Source organism: Canis lupus, chromosome 19 (assembly GCF_003254725.2).
Source record: "Canis lupus dingo isolate Sandy chromosome 19, ASM325472v2, whole genome shotgun sequence".
NCBI lineage: Eukaryota > Metazoa > Chordata > Mammalia > Carnivora > Canidae > Canis > Canis lupus.
The window spans coordinates 34,350,542-34,375,371 of NC_064261.1; the positions used below are offsets into that span (position 1 = coordinate 34,350,542).

A 24,830-nucleotide genomic window follows, 5' to 3' on the forward strand; every position below is an offset into this window, starting at 1 on the left:
TACAAGACATCTAAGATAATCAAACTCCTAGAAGCAGAGAGTAGAATGGTGTTTACCAGGGGAGGGGGAAACAGGAAGTTGGGATTCAAAGGGTATAAAGTTTTAGTTATGTAAAATGAGTAAGTTCTAGAGATCTGCTATGCAACACTGTGCCTGTAGTTAACAATACTTTATTGTACATTTAAGATTTGTCCAAAGAGTAGAATATTAAGTATTTTTGCAACAATAAAAATTTGCTTTTATGAATTCAGCATAACTTTGATATGACAAATATATTGCAAAGAAAGAAAATAATAGACCAAGATTATATGTGAAAACCAAACAAAAATAAGAGTAGGGTTTGGTAACTGCTTAAACAGACATCCATAAGCCAAACTACATGTGACATTCTTCCCGGTAGTTAACACTGAGTTCACCTTAGGAGGGTAAGAAGTACAAATTACACATCTTCCATGTTGATTAGTGCTGGGGTCCTTGATGAGCTCATACCACTGACAGGTGCCCCACTTAACTACATATATAGGACTTCTGTTTTTTTTTCTCAGAATGCTGTCATGTGAGGCATAAGAAAAATTATAAAGCCTTTAGATTCCTTCATTTCAAAAGCAAATGAAATACTTACATTATTAACAGAAGAGCATACTGGTTTCGGTCCGTAAAATCTTTGGGAAAGGACAACTGTAAAGGAAGTTCTTTTAAAGAAAGAGCAGAATATTAAAGATGGAGAGTCATTTACATGTAAAACTGTAAGATGCAGAGAATGTTGTTCTTAAATAACATAGCATGCACAAAACTTTACCATAGTCGTCAATATGAAGCATTTTAATTTCTGACTTTATTATCTTCTTCTTCAGGATAGCTTCCTTCAGCATGGAATTGCCTTCCAGTATAAAATACTCTATAAATCAAAAAAAGTTAATTTAAATAACTACTATGTGTTGATCAGGAATCAGTGCAACACAACAAATAATCATCCAGTAATTATCATTTGGCAAGCACTGTGTTAGGCACTGATTAAACTCTCATAATTTCCCTCCTGGCTGGATTATTACAACAGTTTTCTAACTGAGCTTTCTTATTCCGGTGAAATGTTCTTTACTTTCCCTATACTTGAAATTAGCATTTACATTTTCAAAATGTAAATCTGATAATGTTACTACTCTGCTTAAGAACATTTAAAAGAACACAAAATTTTCTGTCACCTAGTAAGATGACACTGGGATTCCAATACAAAATTATGAGGCATGTAAAAAAATCAGGAAAATATTACCCATGATTAGTACAAAATGTAATCAAGAGAAATAATACAAGTGATATAATTGATTGACTATACCTTTGAAAAAGAGAATATGATTATATCTCATGTGTTTATTGAGTTAAAAAATAAGCATGAGATATTGAGATATATGAATGAATTTTTAAAAAAGACACAAGTTAAAATACTAAAATTTAAAACCTGTAAAACCTAGTGTTCATAAAAACTAAGATTTAAGATAAAAAATTCTAGGCATTAGCGCAAATTTAGGTACTATAGAAGAAATAATAAATGAATTTGTAAATACAGCAATAGCATTACAAAATAAAAAAACAAGTTGACAAAACATGAACATCAGTAATTTGCTGGATTTTGATTGATGTACTAAATCTATAAATTATTAGGGAGACATAGTGAAAAATAGCCCTATAATCCATTAGTATGTATGTATATCCATTGAGTTTTTAATATCTCTCAATTTTGGAGGAAAACAATGTCTTTCAACATTAAGACATTAAGTATGATATCAATTGTATTTTTATAGATTCTATTCATTTAATTAAGGAATTTCTATTCCATTCTTGCTATTATTTATTTTTATTTTTCAAATTTATCAAATGCTTTCTTCTGAATACTCTGAGTTAATAGTAAAATAAAGTGAATTGCTTTGATTGCTGAATGTTGCAGCAATCATGGATTCTTCAGGTACTTATAATATATTATCCCTTTTTAATTTTTTTTTAAATTTTTATTTATTTATGATAGTCACACAGAGAGAGAGAGAGGCAGAGACACAGACAAGGGAGAAGCAGGCTCCATGCACCAGGAGCCCAACGTGGGATTTGATCCCGGATATCTAGGATCACGCCCTGGGCCAAAGGCAGGCGCTAAACCACTGTGCCACCCAGGGATCCCTATATTATCCCTTTTTAAATTGGCATATTTGTTAGTCTTTAGTGAACTTTGTATCTATACTCACTAGGAAAAAAAATTTAAAAAATTTTTAAAAATATTTTTTTTATTCATGAGAGACACAGGCAGAGGGAGAAGCAGGCTCCATGCAGGGAGCCCGACATGGGACTCAATCCCCGGTCTCCAGGATCACACCCTGGGCTGAAGGTGGCGCTAAACTGCTGAGCCACTGGGGCTGCCCAGAATTTTATTTTTTTAAGCAGTTGCTACACCCAGCATGGGGCTCAAACAACCCTGAGATCAAGAGTAGCACACTCCACCAACTGAGCCAACCAGGCATGCACCACCCCCTTTGTTGTTTTCGTCCTTGTAATATGGATTTCGTTCTGGAATGCTGGCCTTATATTTTTTGAGAGTTTGTGTAAGCTTGGTATAAATATATCGAATATTGCACAGAATTCACCAGTGAAGCTAACTGGAATTTTCTCTGTGGAAGAATATTGAGAATTTTTTCGTAGATAAGGAGATATTTATATAGTGTATTTCTTCCAGATTGTTTAGCAATGAATGTCTTTTAAGAAACTTTCCCACTTCATCTAAAATGTGAGATTCATCGCCTTAAAATCATTTATAGTATTCCATTACTATCATTCTAATGTGTGTAGGATCCATTATTAACATCATGTATTTCATTAATGAAATAGTGATAGTATATGTTTTGATGATTCTATATAGAACTTTATAAATTTTATTGATTTTTTAAATTTTCTAAAAAATTTATTGATCTTAAAAAAATCTGTTTTTATACATTTTTTCTACTGCTAGTACATTTCCTTTACCATTTATTTCCACTCTTTATTATTATTTCCTCTCTTCAACTTAATTTGCTCTTTTTCTAGCTACTTAAGGTAGAAGTTTAGATGATTGATTTTATAGTTTTCCTTCTTTATTAAGCAAGAATTTACAGCTATAAGTTTCTGTCTTGTCAGGTATCTCCAAACTTGAATTAGTTATATTTTCATTTTTCTGTGGCTCAAAGTATTTTCCTAAATTATTCTTTGATCTATGTCTTATTTAGAAATGCAAATCTGATAGTAAAGCATTCTCAGCATTTTTTCTGTATTCTTTATTTTTCCTTCACTTTCGAAGGCTGTTTTCCAAGATCATTTATTCCAGGTTGAGGATTATGTTTTCTTTTCCATCATCATTTAATTAACTAACTTTAATTCCAGTATACTTAATATACAGTGTTAGTTGCAGGCATGCAATACAGTGATTCAGCAATTCTATACATTACTCAGTGCTCATCATGATAAGTGCACTCTTAATCCCCTTTGCCTGTTTCACCTACCCTCCCCCCACCCACTCTCTGGTAACCATGTTAATTTGTAGTTTTTATTTTTTTTCCTTTTTTTTTTTAAGATTTTATTTGCTTATTCATGAGACACAGAGAGAGAGAGAGAGAGGCAGAGACATAGGGAGAGGGAGAAGCAGGCTCCATGCAGGGAGCCCAACGTGGGACTTGATCCCAGGTCTCCAGGACCACGCCCTGGACTGAAGGTGGCGCTATACCGCTGGGCCACCCAGGCTGCCCTATTTTGTTACTTAAATTCCACAGATGAGTGAAATTATATGGTATTAGTCTTTTTCTGACTGACTTCACTTAGCTTATATTCTCTAGATCCATCCATGTTGTTCCAAATGGCAAGATTTCATTCATTCTTTATGGCTGAATTATATTCCATAGTGTGTGTGTGTGTCTCATCTTCTTTATCCATTCATCTATTGATGAACACTGGGCTGCTTCCATAATTTGACTATTATAAATAATGCTGCAGTAAACATAGGGGTGCATATCGCCTTTCAAATTAGTGTTATATTCTTTGGATGAATATCCAATACTGTGACCACTGGACTCTCTGGTAGTTACATTTTTAATTTTTTTGAGGGATCTCCATACTGCTTTCCAGAGGGGCTGCAACAGTTTGCATTCCCATCAACAGTGCTTGAGGATTCCATTTTCTCCACACCTTTGCCAGTACTCAATGTTTCTTCTGCTGTTGATTTTGGCCATTCTGACAAGAAAGAAGTGATACCTCATTGTGGTTTTGATTTGCATTTCCCTGATAATGAGTGACGTTGAGCATCATTTCATGGGTCTGTTGACCATCTGGATGTCGTCTTTGGAGCAATTTCTATTATGTCTTCTGCCCAGTTTTTAATTGGGTTATTTGTTTTTGGGGTGATGAATTGTATCAATCTTTATATATTTTGGATACTAACCCTTTATCAGATGGGTCCTTTGCAAATATCTTTTTCCATTCTGTAGGTTGTCTTTTAGTTTTGTTGATGGTTTCTTTCGCTGTGTAGAAGCTTTTTATTTTGATGTAGTTCTAATAGTTCATCAATATTAATTTTGTTTATCTTTTGAAAGAACTAGCTCCTGGGAAACTTTTTATATCTCCTTCCAGTCTTAATAATAGCCTTGCTGGATGTTGCATTTTTTTTCTGCATACATTTTCCTTTCAGCATTTTGAATATATCATGTCATTCCCCTCTGACCTACAATGTTTCTTGCTGAAAATTCAACTGATAGCCTTATGGGATTTCCCTTGTATATAACTATTTTCTTTTCTTTTGCTGTTTTATTTTTCTCTTGCTGCTTTTAATATTCTCTCTTTATCACTACTTTTTGCCATTTCAATTACTTAGTGTCTTTGCTGTGGACCACCTTGGTTTGATTTAGTTCAAAGGGGGCTCTCTGTGCCTCTTGGATTTGGAGGCTGTTCCCTTCCCTAGATTGGGTAAGTTTTCAGCTATTATTCCTTCAGATAAATTTTCTACACCCTTTTCTCTTCTCCTGGGATCCCTATAATGTGAATGCTATTACACTTGATGTTAAGTCCATTCTGGTTTTGCATAACTTTTTTTTTTTCTATCACCAGATTAACTCAATTGCTTTCAATTACTCCATCCTCCAGGTCACTGATCTGTTCTTCTTCCTGTAGTCTACTATCTATTCCATCTAGTGTATTCTTAATTTCATTTATTGAGTTCATATCTGATTGTATTTTTTTCCTGTGTTTTCTCTTTAAGTTTTTCAATGATGTCCTCTAGTCTTTTCTTAGGTCCAGTAAATATCTCATGATCATTACATTCTCTATCAGGTGTATTACTTTGGTCTGTTTCACTTAGGTCATTTGCTGTGATTTTGTTCTTTCATTTGTGACATACTTTCTTTTCTCCTTTTGTCTAAATCTTTGTGTTTGTTTCTGTATGGTAGGAAAGTCAGCTACATCTCCTGCCTTACGAAAAGGAGATGTGTAGTGCCCTGCAGTGCAGTGTCCCTTGTTCACCAGAACCTGGTGCTTCAAAGGTGATTCCTATGTGTGTTGCTTGTGCCCTGCTGTTGTGGCTGAGCTGCTTTTGCCTTCCATCCAGTCATCTGCAATGGCTCTTTTTTTGCCTGTTATCAGCCGTGTTTGTTCTCTTTTGTGCTGTGGGCCAAGCTTGGACTACCTTGGGATTGAGTTGCATCAGACCAACCATTTGCCTGAGTAAACATTAGCTCCAGAATGCAGGACACTTTATTCGTTTTGTCCCCTGAGAAGCTTCTGTTGGTGAATGGAGCCTGCAGTCAGACCAGGGGTCTGTACCTTGCCCACTGCTCAGGCCACAGCTGAAGTGGTGTATGTAGTTATCCTCCCCTGTTCCTGAGCCAGTTTGCAGTGATGCTGCCTCCTGTTGGGGTTGTTTGCACATTGCCAGGCTTTGGATGGGCTCTGGCCAAGAAGATGTTGGAGGGGTTGGCTCTGCTAAGGGATCCAAAGATGTGTGTGGAGGGGAGGTGCAGTGGTGTTGCCAAGGTTTGTTTGCACTTGTCCTCTAGAGGAGGGGATTTGCATTCACTAGGACTAAGACCAGCCAGGCTGGAGAGGGCAGATTTGAAGTGCAGGGAGTGAGGGAGGTGCAAGATTTGCAGTGTTAGCAAGTGACAAGTGTCTGGGCCTCTCTGGTTCCTGCAGGTGGCCATGTGTTTATGCTGGATGGTGGGGGCAGATATAGTGCCCACCAGCTCCTTTGTTTCTGAAGAAGTCTTTTAAGGATCCCTGCCCTTCCATCATACTCCTGAGGTTAGTAAAGCAAGCTCCTTTCTGTATGCCCCAGGCATTTTTCAAACTGCTGCTTCTATGCTGTATCTCTGCAGACCATGGTTTGTTGTGCTGCTGTCTCTTTAAGGGTGGGGACTCAGTTTCCTCTTGCCCTACAGGTTTTCCCAATACTGAGCCCATTCATTTTTCAAGTTTCAGGTTTTGAGTCCCATTGGTTTTAAGAACTCATGAAATTCAGCCCCTCTGGCTTTCAAAGCCAAATGTTATGGGAACTTGTCTTCCCTGTGTGGGCTCCCCAGTGGGAGAGTGTTTCTCTCTCCTCTCCAGTCCAGCAGCTTCCCACCCTCCCACAGACAGTCCCAAGTTTCCCTTTAGTTGTAGAATTTGTTTTCCTCGTCTTCTTGTCATTTTCTAGGTTATTTACACTGATGTGTTACCTAGTTGTGTTCCTGGGATGAGGCGTGCTTTGTGTTGTCCTATTCTGCTGTCTTCTCTGAAATTCTTTCATCATCATATTAAAGATTTTGCTCTATTTTTAGTTTCTTTTTTTTTTTTTTCTCTTATGATGAGACCTCTGAGCCAAGTAATTCTTGGCTTCACTACCATGTATGTAATGTGTAGATAAATAGGAATCTTCTTATTTTTGATGATTTAAGGTTTAATTTTGTTTTTAAATCACCTTTTCCATCTGCTTGAGATCTGACAATTTTATACTTTTCATGTTATTTGGCCTTGGCATTATCTCATCAAATATTTCTTACATGCCTCCCCTTTTGACTTTAGTTAAAAACATCATATATATATTGGCCTATATTAACTTAGGCTCTGTTCATTTTTTTTTCATTCTTTTTCTTTCTGTATCTGGAAGTTTCTATTGATAATGTTTCAAGTTCACTGATCTGTTTTCTGTAGTGTCTAATTTGCTTTTAGTATTTTCCAGTGAAGTTTTTATTTCAGATATTTTACGTTCATGAAGTTCCTTTAAAAAATACTCCACTTTTATTCATACTGCATTCATTTTTTCTTGATCTTCAAAATCATATTTATAATAGCTGCTTTATTATTTTTGCCAGAAGGCTCCATCTATCTCATTTCTGAGTCTGTCTCTATTTACACTAGCTTTTTTCCCAGTTGAGTCACATTTTCTAGCTTCCTCACACACCCAGTAATATTTTATTGGATTCTGATGATTGTAATATTTATAATGTTTTGGATTTTGTTCTATTTTTTTTAAGATTTTATTTATTTATTCATAAGAGACACAGGCAGAGGGAAAAGCAGGCTCATGCCGGGAGCCCGATGTGGGACTCGATCCTGGGACTCCAGGATCACGCCCTTGGCCGAAGGCAGGCACCAAACCTCTGAGCCACCCAGGGATCCCCCATTTGTTTTGTATTTAGAGGAAGCCAATGTCACCTGATATTTTCTAACTACAATGAAGAGAGTTTTTGGAAGAATTCATCTTATTTAATTTTTACCTTTATACCTCTAACTGCAGATCATATTCTTGGTTGTTTTTTTTTTTTTTAAACAAATTTATCTAAAATGATTAACTGAAAATGAATAGATACAGCCAGAGGCACCAATATGAGTATGATATACTAATAAATTTCTCATGGTTTCTCTTATCAAATGTCAGGGGCAAAAAATAAACCTAATTACATATCAACTAATTACATGAATGTAGGGGCAGTTGAGAAATTTTTACTTCTAAATCAAAGGCTACTTATTTACTCATGGGGAAAAAATTAATCCATGTCACAAGGAAATATATTTGAGGAAGAGAAAGATAGGAAATAGTAAAGCTATTTTGAAAATATTAAGAACAGATAGCTTTTATTTCATGATAAATTCACAAAACACATGCAATACACAGTTTTTGGTGAAATAATGTGGAGAGGAGGAAATGTTAAGACACAATTTTAAGCATGGAATTGAAGAGAAGAAAATGAAATTGAACAGAAAGTAGAAGAGTAAAGAAGGATGAGAATAAGATGGGATAGAGAAAAAGGAAACAGGCATATATACAAAATTAAGGAGAAAGAAAATGGTAATAATATGAGACAAAGGACTTTTGAAATATTAACTAAGTAAAATTTTGCATATTTATACTTTGTCTCAACTCACTGAGCATTTTAATGAAGGGTTTCTTTTTCATTAAAAAAGTAATATATGAAAAAAAAAAGTAATGCGTGTTCATTGTAGAACATGAAGCAAATACTCGAGAATAAAGAACAAAAGTCACCTGGAAGGCTGCTAGGCAAATGCATGAATTTTAACAATTGCGAGTATTATTTTCTTAAAATTTTAGATGCATTTTTCAAACAGTTTTGTTAGAGTGGTATAAACATTTGGAGCCCTGATCACTTAGAACTATAGCTTAAACATTTTTGTAAACATTTTTTTTAATCCAAGTAGGAAACTGATGGTGACTTTGTCAGAATAATAACAATTTAATAAAGAACTATTTACAAATATATGAACAGTGGGTGGGAGTTCATAAGGGGCAGTCCAGTAATCCAGGGCTTAGGACAGTGGCCTTGCCTGCAGGTCAAGAGCAGTAAGCAGTGATAGTTGAGTGAGAGAGAGGGATCCATGGTGACCTTCAGCTAGGAATCCTGGCAACCTGGGGTAACTCCACAGGGATAGATAGAGAACACTGGAAGAATAGATACTCTAAAACTACTTTTCTCTGTCTCTTCAGTTACTCACAGGATTCATTTTAGCTAGAACCTAACTGGCAGCCAAATGGTAACAGAACCTAAGTCATCTATATAGGTTGGAGTGACTAAAGGGGGAAAATGAGATCCAGAGGTTCTGGAAAGATAAATAGAAGATATTCAAGCACTAATTAATATTTCATTAAAGTCATTTACAGATCCCCCTCTTTTTATCATTTGTGTTTTTTTCATTATCATCACCAGTGCTGTGTTAGATTTTCTCTATTTAGAATTACTTCCTCAGTATAAACCATTAAGAGGAAAAATACCAGGTAAATAAGTATAAAAGATTGAAGGCTTATGACTTACTTTTTTCAAGAGATTGCTATAATTTATATTTCTACCTGCAAGTTATGAGAGCCTTACTGCATTGTATCCTTATTAGCAATGTAAATTTTTTGGTACTAGTAATTTGTTTGGCAAATTACATGGCAATGTTTTACTCTGCATTTCTTTGGTATCTATTGGGTTTAAAGGTTTCCATATTCGTTAAATATTTTCGTCTTTCTTTCTTAAATTTTCTTTTCATACTCTATTTTACTTCATGTGGCCCCCAAATGCATTACAATTCATTCATTAGTGTAACAAAGATTAATCCAAGATCCACTAACCAAAAGATTTACTTGAAACTGAATATAAGTTTTAGCTCAATAAATGTCTTTTAAAAGGAAAATTAAGCACCTGGCCACTGCTCACTTTGTTTTTCTTGACCCTGAGATGATCGTAATTGGCTTATAAATGGGAAAATTAGAAAGATAAATGTTTCATTATTTGCAGCAGAAATTACTAGAAAACAACACTGCTTTGTAACAGTAGAATAAAGTTAATTAAAATCAGATTGGAAATCTTTAAAAAGTTATTTTGGCAGAATATGCAATATAACAGGAATAGTTCCCATTTATTCAGTGCATCCTGTGTTGTAAATACATCTCAAAATTCATTTGCTGATTTGCCTACAAGGAAATTGATCCTATGATCTATTGCTTTGTCTCAGATCTCACAAAAGGTATGCAATAAAATCATTTTATATACTGATTTTTTTTAATCAGTAAAATTCAACCTTCTATCTTATCCAATATACTGTTTTATTATTGTTGCTGTTAATTTTAATACTGAATAGACTAATTTGCTTACCACAACTTCTTTAAGGTTCATACTGATAGGGGAGTACATCATTTACTTTCTATGTCTTTCCAACCACACAAAACTCCATCACAAATTGAGCAATTTTGTCTTTTTTTCTAGAACAGGGAGGAAGTCTCCATATGTTGGTATTTGGAGAATATGAATGGTCTTTCTCTGTTCTCTAAAAATAACATTACATTGTGCTTCAACATTACAGTCTTATGCCTGCATCTCCATTAAGTCAAGGCATATGAATAAAACTTCTTAAATACGAGATATGAAAGATAAAAACAGAATAAGTTGCCATCATACAGTAGTGATAATGAGTTAAGGAAGCCGAAAGGAATCAATTTTAGAAAGGCTGTGTCTCTGTTGTTTTTCTGCTAGCCCCATTTCTGTATTTTACCTCTGAACAGCCAAAGAAGCTATGTTCCCACTTCAAGGGGAAAGCAAAAATCATTAATCATTCTCTTGAGTTTTTTCCCAGGCCCCAAACACATAATAGCATCAAACATGTTCCAGGACATTAGCTTCAAACAAACTTCCACTGACACTAGCACCAATACATCCTATTATTCATCTGTCATCACCTTTGATTGGACCCTACCCTGGATTCCTAAAGGAACACATATTCCTAGATCCTTTTCCAATATAAACCCCTAACCCCAAGCAATGATGACTCATTCTCCTTTCCAAGTCTCCTAGACACTCTGTCTGTTATTTCTACTTACACTATTCAATAAACTCTGTTTTCACTTTCACTGAATCACATTTGATGTCTATCCTGTGTGAAACCAAGGACCCTCTTCGCTGGTCCTGCAGGACCTTCCTCTAGCCTGCTTTCATTAATTACAAATACTATTCTGGAGTCAGACTATCTCATATGATTCCTGGCTCTGATATCCATTAGTATGAATTAGGCAAGTTATTTAACCTCCCTGTGACTCAGTTTCCTCATCTTTAGAAGAAGATAATAAAATTAACTATGTCAGGATGAGTTCTGAGAATTAAGTTCATAAATATAGCCTCATTTGTTAGATCATGGCAGCCTAATGTAAATCTTCAGAGCATAAGAGTATTGATTTAGGGAAGCCTGGGTGGCTCAGCAGTTTAGCACTGCCCAGGGCATGATCCTGGAGACCTAGGATCGAATCCTATGTCAGGCTACCTGCATGGAGCCTGCTTCTCCCTCTGCCTGTGTCTCCCCCCACACTCCTCTCTGTCTCTCTCATGAATAAATAAGAATCTTCAAAAAAGTACTGATTAAATAAAATTGAAAGAAGGAAAAGAAACATGGAAGAAAAGAAGGCAGGAAGCAATCTGGCTATTCATTTTTAAGATTACTTCAACCACTTATTTACTTACATGTTCCACTATAATGTCATAAACACACCAACCATATTTTCTAGCAGTGTCCACCCAACCTGTTATATTGCTTGATGAAGTAGGGGCTCACTTAATAGATGATGAACAGTTAAATACATAAAAGAAAAATGAATATATAAGACAATGAAGCCCTGGATATGTCCAACAAATAGGATAGAAAAATATAAAATAATATACTTTTCATATTTTTCACAAAAGTACACAGAAGCATTGGAGGAATAACCTATAGGAGGCCCAGGGAAATATGAATCAGAGTCCTAAAGGGCCAGTAGGCTGAAATGTACCTAAATGAGCCTCATCAACCAGTCCTCATTCAATTTAGATACAGTAGACATCCAGATCCAGGCATATAAGATCCAATTCCAACTGTAACATGGCTCAAATGACTTGCTTTACTATTTCTCTTACATAACCAAGGTCAAGTTGATGGTACCTACACATCTCCCTCCATGTTGGAAACTCCTTTGAAAAAGATTTTATAAGAATATGACACTCAGAATAAAGAATACCTAAGACCAATGCCCACCATGACTATCCCTCATTGTCATGTGTGTGTACTTACTTGCTGGGTTTTCTGTGCTATGTAGACTGACCACTGGGACACCTGGGCCTGGATTTTAAAAACAAATATATATTTAAAAAATGTATAAGTATTTGAAAGACATCTAAGTAATAATTATTGGAAAGGCTATGTGACAGTTATTTTTTTCAAATTGAAGCATTTCATAGTTAAAAACATAATTAAACAGAAACCAGGTAACTAGATTTCATTTCTATCTATGCATATTATATTCAGAAAATAACATATGGGGAAATAAACCATTTGCAGAGATTATTAAGATCTCCACTTCTATAATTGTATGGTACTCAATTTTATGCTCCTTACTGTCTATTTCACCTTACTCTCTTTCATAGAGTAGTCACTGACGTTCAGAAAGCAGATTCATGACCCCATGACCCCTCATTAGTTCATCCAAGATTAAATTCTATTTACCACTCAACCAAGGAAGATGAATACATGGAGAGAAATATCGGTTCTAATTAATTATATATCAATTGAAAAAAAAACATTAACTGGAGTCATGAAATATTTCAAATATACTAGTTAACTCAGTATAGCCATGTTATCTTGAAACTTTACTCCTCTAAGGAACTATATCTAGAGGTCTAATAGTTTTTTCCTGGTGCCATCAAACACTTACTTTTTGATATCTAGAGAAAAAAAGAACACTAAAAAGAGCAAAGTGTTCTATTCCTCAGGGTTTCTTAAGAACAGGACAGCTTCAGGTACCACTTAGAGCAAAAGCACTCAGTCTATCACAATATAAGGGATACATTTCTTCCATTCCATCTCTAGGAAATTAAATATCTACTTAAGAGGCAATGATTCCTATCAGTATAACCTGATATACCATACAAATATATAAGACATAAGTACTTTTACCAAGTAGAAGTAATTGAGGTGAATGTAATCTTTTAGAATGGAAGGGTGCTAGACCCACCCAGGCAATTACTCTAGATCCCCAATCTCTTAACAACCAAGCTATTATTTTAATAAGAGGACTTTTTTTTTTTTTCTAAAGACTAGGTAAATTAGTTTATTGTTGTAGCATGACTTGGCTGATGTAAATGTTTATTCACTTTTTTTAAAGGTTCACTCTCAAACAGCCTTTATTGATCATGAGTAAATGTTGGTTTCAAATTTCATTTTCTAAATGAAGATATAATTTATAGCTCAGTAAATTCATAATTTACAACTTAACAGAAACATACATTTAGAATATCAAATCATAGCTAGAGAAAAATAGTTACTCATGATAGTAATAGATACTGGTCAAATAAAGTAAATTTCATCAGAAATCATGTATTACCTTTACAGAGTAATAAGAAATGTTGATTCATAGGACTAAAACTGGCATCAAAATATGTACATTGTTCTTTCATAAAATTACATGAAATGCATTGACGATTCAATAGTCCTTCAGTAGACGCACTGGAGAAAGAAAAAGAAAATTAGAAATGGTACTATTCCAAGTACTTAAATGTATGGCATCAATATTTAAATATTAAACTGAGGAATTACAGCATTATTTATGTTGCATTTTGTAAATGATGACTTATCATATAAATGCAAAGTCAATTTCTTTTTTTCCCTTTTTTCAAAGTCAATTTCTATTAATGTTAAAACATACACATTTTTCTCCTCTAATAAAATTAAAATTATGTACACCTGTATGCATATATAATGTATGTATGTTTATAACCAAGGAACTGATTTCTACAGGACTCCATGTAACTTATTCTTATCTATCTTTTCTCTATAGATATTCCTTTATAAAATTGTAAAAGGAATTGCCCACAGATGGGCATAACTCACCATGAATAAAAATTGAAAGAACTAATAACATGCTTTCACAAATCACACAAAGAATCAAGCTCATGATTTCCTAAATTCAGTGTTCTAAACCGTGGAATTTGCTATCAGTGTCAGATTTTTCCCACTAAATAAATGCACTGAAAATATTTGCCTTATATACTTGCACTGAAATTTTTGATAGTTATTTTTGTATGATAATGTTAATGATCATATATAATTTGAGACATCAGAGAGGTATGTAAAGAAAACAATCCCTTTATTTTACAAATAATGATGCTTAAAGTCAGAGTGATTGAGCTATTTACTCAAGGTTAAATATCCTACATGGAATCATTTATTTTATAAATAGAGTTGAATCATAAATTGTGCAAACAGATGAAAATGCTGGTGAAGAAGTATCTTAAACTTGGATAAAATACTCTCAATTTCATTTTGAAAAGAAACATGATTTTGGCTATACATTTGTAAATGAATCCTAGCCATTTTGGTGTTCAGTATGCCGCAGGCATGGTGTTGGGAACAGGGGTATTCACATGGGTAACAGAAGCATTAGAAGCAATTGAGGATAAATGTTAAGTATCCTTGATAAATTCACAATTTCACATTTGAAGCATTCTGAACTTGTTACAATCCAAAATTTTCCTTTACTGATCAAGCAATTAATATACACTAAGCATTTCAACACATTAACCATTTTACCTTTACTTACAAGGTAATCATACCTATTTTCTCTTTAAAGTTGCTGTATGTGTGTATATACATATGCACGTGCACACACACACCATAGCACTTGCCACTTTAATCATTCTTAAGTGTACAGGTCAATGTCATTAATTATATTCAGTGTTGTGTAAGAATCTCCAAAGAGAGGCTAAGAATGTATGCTAGTTGTCTACAGATACTTAAGTGACATAACTAGAGTTTAAAACCTTTTATCAAAAAAAAAAAAAAAAAAAAAAACACACAACTATCTCTCTACTCTTTCCTATACTTTTTCAGGTTCAAGTTCCTCAGAGATTTGATGCTATTTTCTCATTAGATTATGAAATTACTGAAATAAAGAAATGCACATTTTGAGACAAAATTCTGAACTATGGCAGCAGTTGTGTTTATGCAGGGGTATCTCGTCCCATACATTTAGTAAACCAATGATGATTTTTATGACCTGGAAAAGACAATGAATGAGTTTTCTGGGTTATACACTATTGTTAGCCATAATAGTCAAGCCAACTGGCATTTGCTGAGCTATTGAAGGGGAAATTTATTGGTACTACATTTTGTTTATAACACAGCCTGCTCCATTAGTACAGTTCATAGATATGCTGACTCTTCTGCTCAGTCACTAGAATGTGAAGACAAGCACACAAATCTAAGAAGTCATTTTGATTCAAATCACATTCTAGGCTAATAAAGGGAAGACAGATTGAGATAGTTCCATTGGCTAAAATTGTCCAAGTGTAATCTTCTGACATTATCACTTTTCTTTAAGAGTTTCATAAAATGAGAAAAATAAAACCGATCAAGTAGTTTCATGACCTTAAAAAATAGTTCAGGACTACTAGTACCAACCAGAGTATATGTTTCAAGATAGGCATTCGATCACCAAAAAGAACAACAACAAAAAAAGTAAACAGTACTTTAATCAAGAACTTTAAACCAAAATTAGAATCAGTCTCTAAATAAATAGCTGTTCTCCCTTTGGAAGTCATTGAGAATATGGGTTCTGGACTCTGAGAAAAACAAAACATCCAAAAACTGAATATAGAAATCATATACTGGGAGAGGTGATAAAATGAGACACTTGATTCAGATGAAAGCAACTGATGCATAAATAAGAGTGGTGAATCGAGGGAGTTTAGGGTGCTTTAAACATACATTCTTACTCTCAAAGGAAAGTCTACGCCATTGGGTATGAATCAGTGGTGAAACTTCTTCAAACATGAAGAATTTCTACTGAGAATATGCCATGGCAGTTTTGACACTTTAAAAATGGATCTGTGAAATGGAAATTAGAAAGTGTATATAAAGTCTAGAATTAATAAGTTGCTTGCCAGACAAAAATAAAAGTCATTCTTGTGAGGTCCTGGTGAAAGCTTTCTGAGTGAGGAAACAATTTAATACTAAAAAGGTATGACCTTAAGTATCTTTAATGAATATAAACTTTCCATCTCGGAAAATTGGGCAGATGAAATATTTCCCATCTAATGCTTTATTTTAGTAAGCAACGAGCGTCCCTGTCTTCAATAGCAATCTTACTAGGTTTTACACACTATGGGGGGTGGGGAGGGGGAGAAAAAAATTTTCCCTTGATCCACTCTTCTAAGTAGTCACAATGGTTTTATTTTGTTTGGGAATAAATTACTGGTATACAGTATTAATGCATTGAAAATGAAAAATGAGGCTTAGCAGAAGAAAAGTCCACTGAGGAAAATACGTAAATGCCTATGATGTGGGCAATTGAGAGAAGCAAGCCTTAAAATAAAAAGGTATTTTGAGACTGTGAAAGCAGGTAAGGAAAAGAAGTAAAGCTAGATGGTTTTCCCCTCAAGTCCAACCCTGCAGGCTCACAAAGGTTCAGAGCTGAGAAAATGGTTCAAGAGTGTGAGATTTTTGTCATGTCAAAAATGAAACTTCAGATTTTCCCATCCTATCATTAATCTGCGTAGATGGCCATTGAGAAATCAACCTATACAGGGCAATCCTTCCACCTTGCTTACCTGTACAGCTGCCTCCCTCTGGGAGAAGTCTCCGTGCTCAGAAAGTAACTGTCCAGGAAAGAAAACAACACAAACATCAGGCACAGATCAATTTTTGCCAGGCTGGGTTTTCATTTGAATTTTCAAACTGCCAAAGAACAGGCAAGAGCTGTTTCATTATTCAACCACAGAACTTTGGTCCATTTGGGAAACACATCTTTTTTTCTTAAAGACGTCTGAGGGTGTGTGCACGTATCTGTGTAAGTGTGTCCGTGCAAGTGTGTCCCTGGATAAAGATAGGGAGACTCTTTAAAAGAAAAGTTGTTCTTTACACAGCTGGACTGTCTGGACTAGGACCACAGTAAGCAAAACGTAAATCTGGCAGAAAAAATTGCATTTGACAGCCCTGACTTGCAACCTGACTAGAGAACCAAAAACGCTCACATTTTTTGAGTAGTTTCATCGTATGCCAAGATCTTTATCACTTCCCAGTTTCCTGATGTCAGATGCCGCACGGTAATTTGCTCACTTTTACTCTGCAAAGAAATAGAAAATATTGATTTCCTTTTTTTTTTAAACAGCATCTCTCTGGTCAACACAAAAGTACTAACTGCCTGTGTCACTTTTAATTCTGTAATTCTCAGCTAACATTCAGTTTTTTGCTTTCAGTCTCAAGAATGCGCGCGCGCGCACACACACACACACACACACACACACACACACGCAAACATTGACCAGAGTAGGATAGTGCCTTTTCTCCTATACTGTAGGAAAACCATTCAGAAAACACCTCTGGGTGAGGCTTGCCTGTGCATCACTTTGACATGGGATGTCATTCTTGGAATTTGTTACAGACATAGGACTTTGGTAACTCTCATCTTGATGACTGGCAACTGCACAGTTTGGACGCCTTTAAATAAAACATTTCAAAACAAACTTTAAATAATTACTATTACATACTTTCAACTTTTACAGCATGTTTGTCACCTTAAGATTTGCTATTTTCCCACAATAACTTATCCCTGAGATTTATTCATATGAATGTTTGTAGCCATAGTTTGTTTTCACTGCTATATGGCATTTTATATGAAGATAGCATAATTTATGTCTTATCAACAGTTGAACATTTCCAAATCTTTGCTCTTAAAAACAAGTTGACTATGAACAGTTTTATTAATGTCTCCTGATGCACATGGCAGGGTTTTCTTGAGACAAACACCAAGAAATTGGGGACTGGTCATTAGTACAGATGTCTTCTACTTAAATAGGCAGTGAAAAAGTATTTTCCAAAGTTGTCCCTGTTTACAGTCTACTAGCAATATGAGTTTTCATTGCTCCACATCTTCATCACTGCTTTACCAACATTAATTTCCTCAGACTATTTAATTTTTTGTCAAACGAGTATGAAATTGTATCTCATTCATTTTATTGAGAAAATATAGAAACCTGTTGAAAGGCAGAATGGAAAGTACATGGATATCCATAAGATCATTTCCTAGGTTCACCAAACGTCAACATGTAGAGAATTTGTTGAGAATTTGTCCCCCCTCTTTTGTTGTTTGCTGAATCATTTAAAAGCTGCAAACATCAGGGTATTTTTGCCTAAATACTCAATATACATCTCTCAAGATTAAAACTATTTTCACATGTAAGCAAGTCACATATCACACCTATTAACATTAACAAAATCTAAATATATAGTCTATACTCTAATTTCCACAGCAATCCCAAGTAACCTAAATAACTATATATATTTCATATTTAAATGTACGTATATTTATGTATTTAGATAAAATAGATGTCTCAATCAAGCTTTACATATTATATTGGATTATCATCTCTTCAGTCTCAAAAGCATTTGTCTTCTTTGATTTCTACAATAATGGCCATTTTTTTAGACTCTTGGTCCAGTGATTTACAGAATGCTCAGCATTTTGGATTTGTCAGAAACTCAACTTATGACAGGTATACTGGTATAATTTCAGTTTGCATTTCTCTTAGGAAAAAAGTTGAACATCATATATATGTATGTATAGTACAACATATATATCATTTGCATAATTACCAGTGAGATTCAGTAATTATCTCTCTGCTAATGTTTGTCTATATTATCTATCAGATTTCTTTTGTGTTTTGGTCTTCTTTATTTTTTAAGAGCTTTTTACGTCTTTATTTATGTGAGCTTAAGATGCAAATATATTCTCCTGGTTTGTCGTCTTATGTTGACATTAGTTATAGTACATTTCTCACAAAAAATTTTTTTCTAATCTTTATGTAATCAAATTTACCATCATATTGTCTCTAGGTATTGGTGCATAGTTTAAAGGCTTTCTTCAAACTAAGGTTACAAATAATTTATTGATGTTTTCTCTTAGTACATGTAAGGTTTTATTTCTCAAAGTTAGATATCTGATCATTTTAGAATTATGGTGGTAGCATATATCTACTTTTATCTTTTTCCTAATGATATTCAATTTTTCCAAGACTACTTTATGAAAAAATTCATTTTTCCTGTACTTTGAAATGCCATCTTTATCAGATATATTAAATTTCCATATGTGTCTAAGCTGTCTATACTGTTTTATCTCTGTTAATTCATGTCGCAAAACCACACATTCTTAAATACAGATTTCTGTAACATGCATATTATTTACAATTCACCCCTTCTCTATTTTTGTCAGGATTTCCCCAAATATTATTAAAAATAACCATTTTTCATTCAAGCACATAAAAACTTGATAGAATTTCTTATTGGTATAAAATAAAATTTATAATTAATATTGGCCTCTTTTTGATCTTTAGTCATTTTATCCCAGAACAAGGATGTTTTCCCTTTTTTTTCACGCCTATGCCTTTCAGAAAGCTTTTATGTCTTTTAGCATTGTCCTCATACAGATTTTGTACATTTAGCACATTTACATTTCATATATATTTCATTTTTATATTAATTACCAAGTGTTTTATATTTTGTGGCTATTGTGAGTAGCTTTCTATTTCATATCCTTTTTTTTTAATCATATCCTTTCTAAATGGTTATTATTTGCAAATAAGGACACTATTCATTTCCTTATGCTAAATATCTATCCTGCTATCTCACTGAATACTTACCCAAATCTTACGGCTTATGGTTTATTCTCATCTGATTTACACAAATACCTCCCAACACAATATTGTGGAGATGGTGTGCATCCTTCCTTGTTTATGACCTTGATGAGAATCCTACTCTATTGGATTATGGACTGAAACATGTATGTTTTATCATGTTAAGAAATTATCTACCAATTCCTATATTTTTAATTTTTAAATATTTTATTTTTTAAAGATTTTATTTACTTATTCATGAGAGACACACAGAGAGAGAGAGAGAGAGAGAGAGAGAGAGAGAGAGGCAGAGACACAGGCAGAGGGAGAAGCAGACTCCATACAGAGAGCCCGATGTGGGACTTGATCCCAGGTCTCCAGGATCAGGCCCTAGGCTAAAGGCAGCGCTAAACCACTGAGCCACCCAGGCTGCCCCTATTTTTAATTTTTTAAAACCAGGAATTGATATGAAATTTTGTAAAAGGCTTTTACAGCAACCATAAATAAAGCACATAGAATATTTCAAATTGTGTTGGTATTACTTTTGAAAGTCTGGTAAGATTCTCTTGTAAATTCATGTGAGCCTTGGTGCTCCATTGTGGTGTATTTCTTTGATGACATTATTTCTTCTATGTCATTAGTCAATGTAAGTTGTCTGTCTCTCTTGGGGCAGTTTTGGTAAAATGTGTTTCCTCATGAAACTGTTCATTTCATCTAAATTTTCAAATTAATTGGCATAGAGTTCTTCAAAATATTCCTTCGGGATCTATTAAACTGTCCTTTGCTATTTCCCACCAGTCATTCCTAATTGTATGTGTTTCCTTTCTCATTTTTACTCAGTTGGATCAGCCTGTGTTTTGTCTTTGGGTGTGTGTGTGTTGTCATTCTTGTTATCACTAGTTATAAATTTTGCAAATTTGAACTTTCCAAGGAATTGTTTAGTTGGATTTACTTTAAAAAAGTTTCTAGCCAGAAAACTTGTTAAAAATATATTCTTGATTTACATTGTCATCATAGCATGCTTTCATATAATTTCTACTTTATGGAACTTATTGAACCTTTAAAATAATTAATGCATGTTCAGTTTTTATCAGTGTTCCTTATGTACTTGAAAAGGATTTATCTTTAATTTGGATATATATATATAATTATATATTACATGATATATAATATATATTATATATTATATGTATTGGAATATTGGTGAAGGGAGAAGTGAAAACTAGAAACTAGTGATAGAAACCAACTGTATATATAACTATATATAAATAACATATAATGTAGTTAATATTAGAATACAATATAATATATAAAATATAAAATATATATAACAAAAATATGTATATAAATCATATAATGTGATTAACTTTGGACAAAGGTTGGTACAAGAAGGTTTCCACATACCAAGTAGCTTTTGTGCATTTCAACTTTATGAAGGTAGCTATTGCACTATCTGACACAGATACAGACATTTTTAACTATTGTACCTTCGTTGTGATTTGTGCCTTTGAACATCATAAAGTGTCGTCTGGTCTTCTTAATGCTTTTGAGGCATAATTCTCTCTTGACTAGCATCAAGATTTAGTCTTTCTAAATCCTTTTGTTTTAAATGTGTATTTTCAAAAAGACTGAATTGCATTGTTTCAAGAACCAATATGAAAAACTTTTTATTTTTTATAAGATTTTATTTATTCACAAGAGACAGAGAGAGAGACAGAGAGACAGATAGAGACAGAGAGACACAGGCAGAGGGAGAAGTAGGCTCTATGCAGGGAGCCTGAACTGGGACTCAACCCTGGGTCTCCAGGATCAGGATCAGGCTCTAGGCTGAAGGCGGGGCTAAACCACTGAGCCACCAGGGCTGCCCTGAAAAACATTTTCTTAAAAATTTTAGTACATAAATTAAGCCAAATTACATTTATTGTGTATGACTGATACCTTTTGAAAACTTCTATCGTATTTTATATATTTATTATGGATATCATGTTTAATGAGGTTTTTTATAGGCAGTTTTTTGTAATTTTGTTAATGTTTTTAAGTCTGCTAGGTTTCTTAGTTTTATATGTTATTATTGTATTAATAACTTTATCATGTTCTTACCACCACTCCAAATTTCTCTTTTGTTTCTTGACCATTTTTATTGTTCTAGTTTATTGTTGGATTATGGTTTTAAATTTTGCCTAACTCCTGTTCTGCTTCTCTTTTTTAAGAAATCCAATTAAATGTCAGTTCATAGTATTTCCCTATCTTAGCTATTTCTGATCCTCTCTACTTTATTTCATTTGTTTATTCATTTGTTTTCATTTCCCTGCTTTATACCCACTAGTATATTTTCAGCGATATCTATTTACTCTTGATCATCTTCCCATTAATTAATTTGTTACTATTTTGTACTATTTTTTTAAATGTCCTTCCTGAAATCTGTTATTTACTCTACAACTTTTCTTTATGAAGCCTTTACTGAGTTTTAAATTTCACATTTGATAATTTTCTATATACAAGTATTTATTTAGTGATACTTAATTTTTTCAGGAGTATCATATGACTGTATTCTTCTGCTTCATAGTTGATTTTGAGGGAGGGGTATCTTTATTGAATATTTTTAATTCTCACTTTCTGTTAACCTCATACAGTTATGTCTGTGTGTCTGTTGCCAGCTATATATTCTTCTTTATAAAAATCTCAGATTTTCTAGGATATAGATGTGTAAGGATAGTAAAATATTAGATGACCCACTAGACTTACATTACTATTACTCTAAGGAACTATGTCCCTAAGAAATACTTTTTCTAGAACTCTAAGAATTTATTCCCCAGCACTGTTAGGAGTGGATGCGTATTTTCTGACTATATATATACACTTTTATACGTATATACATTATATATATATACATATGTGTGTGTGTGTGTGTATATATATATATATTTTTTTTTATTTCCCCTGCAGGGTCTTTAATTTCCATCACTAGTTTCTAGTTTCCACCTCTCCTTTCACCAACAATATTCCCAGAAATGACTCTGTTTTTTTCTCTTTTTCTTAGGTGGCAATTTTTAAAAACCATCATATTTGGTTTTATGCATAGTCAAGGTCCTTCACTTTGATTCCTTGTCTCAATGGTGATTTTTATTTTTAAGTTTTATTTATTTTTATTTAAACTTAATTGACAAAATATTTTATAATTTCAGGTGTAAATCATAGTGATTCAATATTTTCACACATTAGCAAATGATCCCCAGGTTAAGTCTGGTTACCATCTGTCAATATACAGTTTCAATGCTGATATTTAAAAGGAAGATTCACTAGCAGTGCACTGTAGACTACGCTAAATTACTTAAGGTTTGGTGAGTGCCTTTATCAGCTTAAAGAATTTGTCTTTGTTAACAAATTTCTGAAGTTTTTGAATATGTATTTTGTAGAATTTATTGGAGGCTGTCTGCATCTATAAGATGATTTTTTCATGTAGAGCAATGAATTATGATATAGATATTTACATTTTAAGCAAACTTAGAATTCTTATGTGAAAAATAAGTTATTTTTTTTTTTATCCACTGAAGAATTCAATTTGCTATTATTTGGTTTAGGAGTTTTTAAGTGACATGTGATTGTCCTTCATACTGTTTTCATTTGGTTTGGGGTACAAGATGATAACCTGTATCATAAAATACATTGAAAAATATTCCATCTTTTTCTATTTTATGAATGTGTTTCTATATAATTTAAGTGTGTGCTTCTTGAATATTTTGAATATTTGGTAGATCCCAACTTTGAAAACCACCTATACTTAATGTGAAAACATTTTAAATCTTTTTTTTTAAATTTTTTTTATTTATTTATGATAGTCACACAGAGAGAGAGAGAGAGAGAGGCAGAGACACAGGCAGAGGGAGAAGCAGGCTCCATGCACCGGGAGCCCGACGTGGGATTCAATCCCGGGTCTCCAGGATCACGCCCTGGGCCAAAGGCAGGCGCCAAACCGCTGCGCCACCCAGGGATCCCTAATGTGAAAACATTTTAAAACACTGTTCCATTTCCTTAATAATATAGGACAATCATATAGTTTCTTAAATTAGATTTGGTAATTTTTTTCTATAATTTATTCATTTTACTCAAGTTTTCAAATTTGTTGGCATGAAGTTATTAATACTATTTTATTTTTAATACTATTTTAAAATACATTTTAAAATCTGCAGTTATGCTTCCTTTTGATTACTTTGAGTTTTTCTACTTTTTAAGCTAACTTAAGACATGATACATTTAATTATTATTAGTATTTTTTGCAGAGCCAAGTGTTTGTTTTGCTATGCCTCATTATTTTACCTTTGCTATAGTTCACTGAATTCTATTGTATTTCTCATTTCCTACCTTCTTCATTTGAATTTATTTTGTTCTTTTTCTAAATTCTGATATTGAATGTTAATTTATACATTCCATATTTCCTTTTATCAATGATAACATTTATGTACATAATATAATGTATATATTTTCTATTAAAGCCATGAATAATGTAGAAATTATATTTTAATTTCCCAGTGTGTCACTTTGGGACAATTATAATTGTTGGAATTCACCTCTAATTCATTTGCATTATCTTTAGAGAATGAAATATATTACTAGCTGAGTAATAATTCACATGTTTTTAGTATAAATATATCTAGAATCTGGGGTTTTTGACATGAGAGAGTTTTATTACAGTATCAACTTTCGCATACTATTGGAAGCAGAAACTAAAAAGGGCACTCTACTCCACTATGTGTATGTAGTAAAATAATTTGCCTTCAAAAATTTTTCTATGTCTTATGTCTATATTTTGACATCTCCCTAAATCATCTGTTCCTTGTTTTTAAAGGGAGTTCCCTAGACCTCTAGCTTTGTAACATTGACAACAATATATGACTTCCTTATTTTTAACTTTTTTCTTTCCATGTTGTCTGACACATTACAGCACTTTACAAGTATTTGCTGAATGAAAGTATAAATGCAAAGATGAAACCAAATTTCTCTGATTTGAGGCAGGGATAGACCAAAGACTTACACAGAGTTCTGAAATCACATATTTAATAGCCGGATTCCCACAGGTCAACATCCCATAGATGGTTTCCCTTACTCATTTTTAAAACCTGCTTTGAATGAGCCAAGGACAGGATATTAAGATCTTAAGGTTTTACT

General features: G+C 33.5%; 1 protein-coding gene and 1 long non-coding RNA gene across 8 annotated transcripts in view; one reads left to right on the plus strand and one right to left on the minus strand.

Moving 5' to 3' along the window:
- The window catches only part of LOC112648411 (uncharacterized), a 160,747-nt gene that overhangs the window by 47,949 nt on the left and 87,968 nt on the right, over window positions 1-24,830 (plus strand). The gene's annotated exons all lie outside the window — the stretch shown is intronic.
- The window catches only part of DPP10 (dipeptidyl peptidase like 10), a 1,271,598-nt gene that overhangs the window by 39,420 nt on the left and 1,207,348 nt on the right, over window positions 1-24,830 (minus strand). For all 4 annotated transcript variants that reach the window (XM_025429711.3, XM_025429705.3, XM_025429721.3 and 1 more), the window contains 6 exons: window positions 17,028-17,119; window positions 16,605-16,652; window positions 13,382-13,503; window positions 12,073-12,120; window positions 800-898; window positions 623-692 (listed from right to left, as the gene is read on the minus strand). In XM_025429711.3, coding sequence (XP_025285496.1) covers window positions 623-692; window positions 800-898; window positions 12,073-12,120; window positions 13,382-13,503; window positions 16,605-16,652; window positions 17,028-17,119 — 479 coding nt within the window. The remainder of the gene's footprint in view (window positions 1-622; window positions 693-799; window positions 899-12,072; window positions 12,121-13,381; window positions 13,504-16,604; window positions 16,653-17,027; window positions 17,120-24,830) is intronic.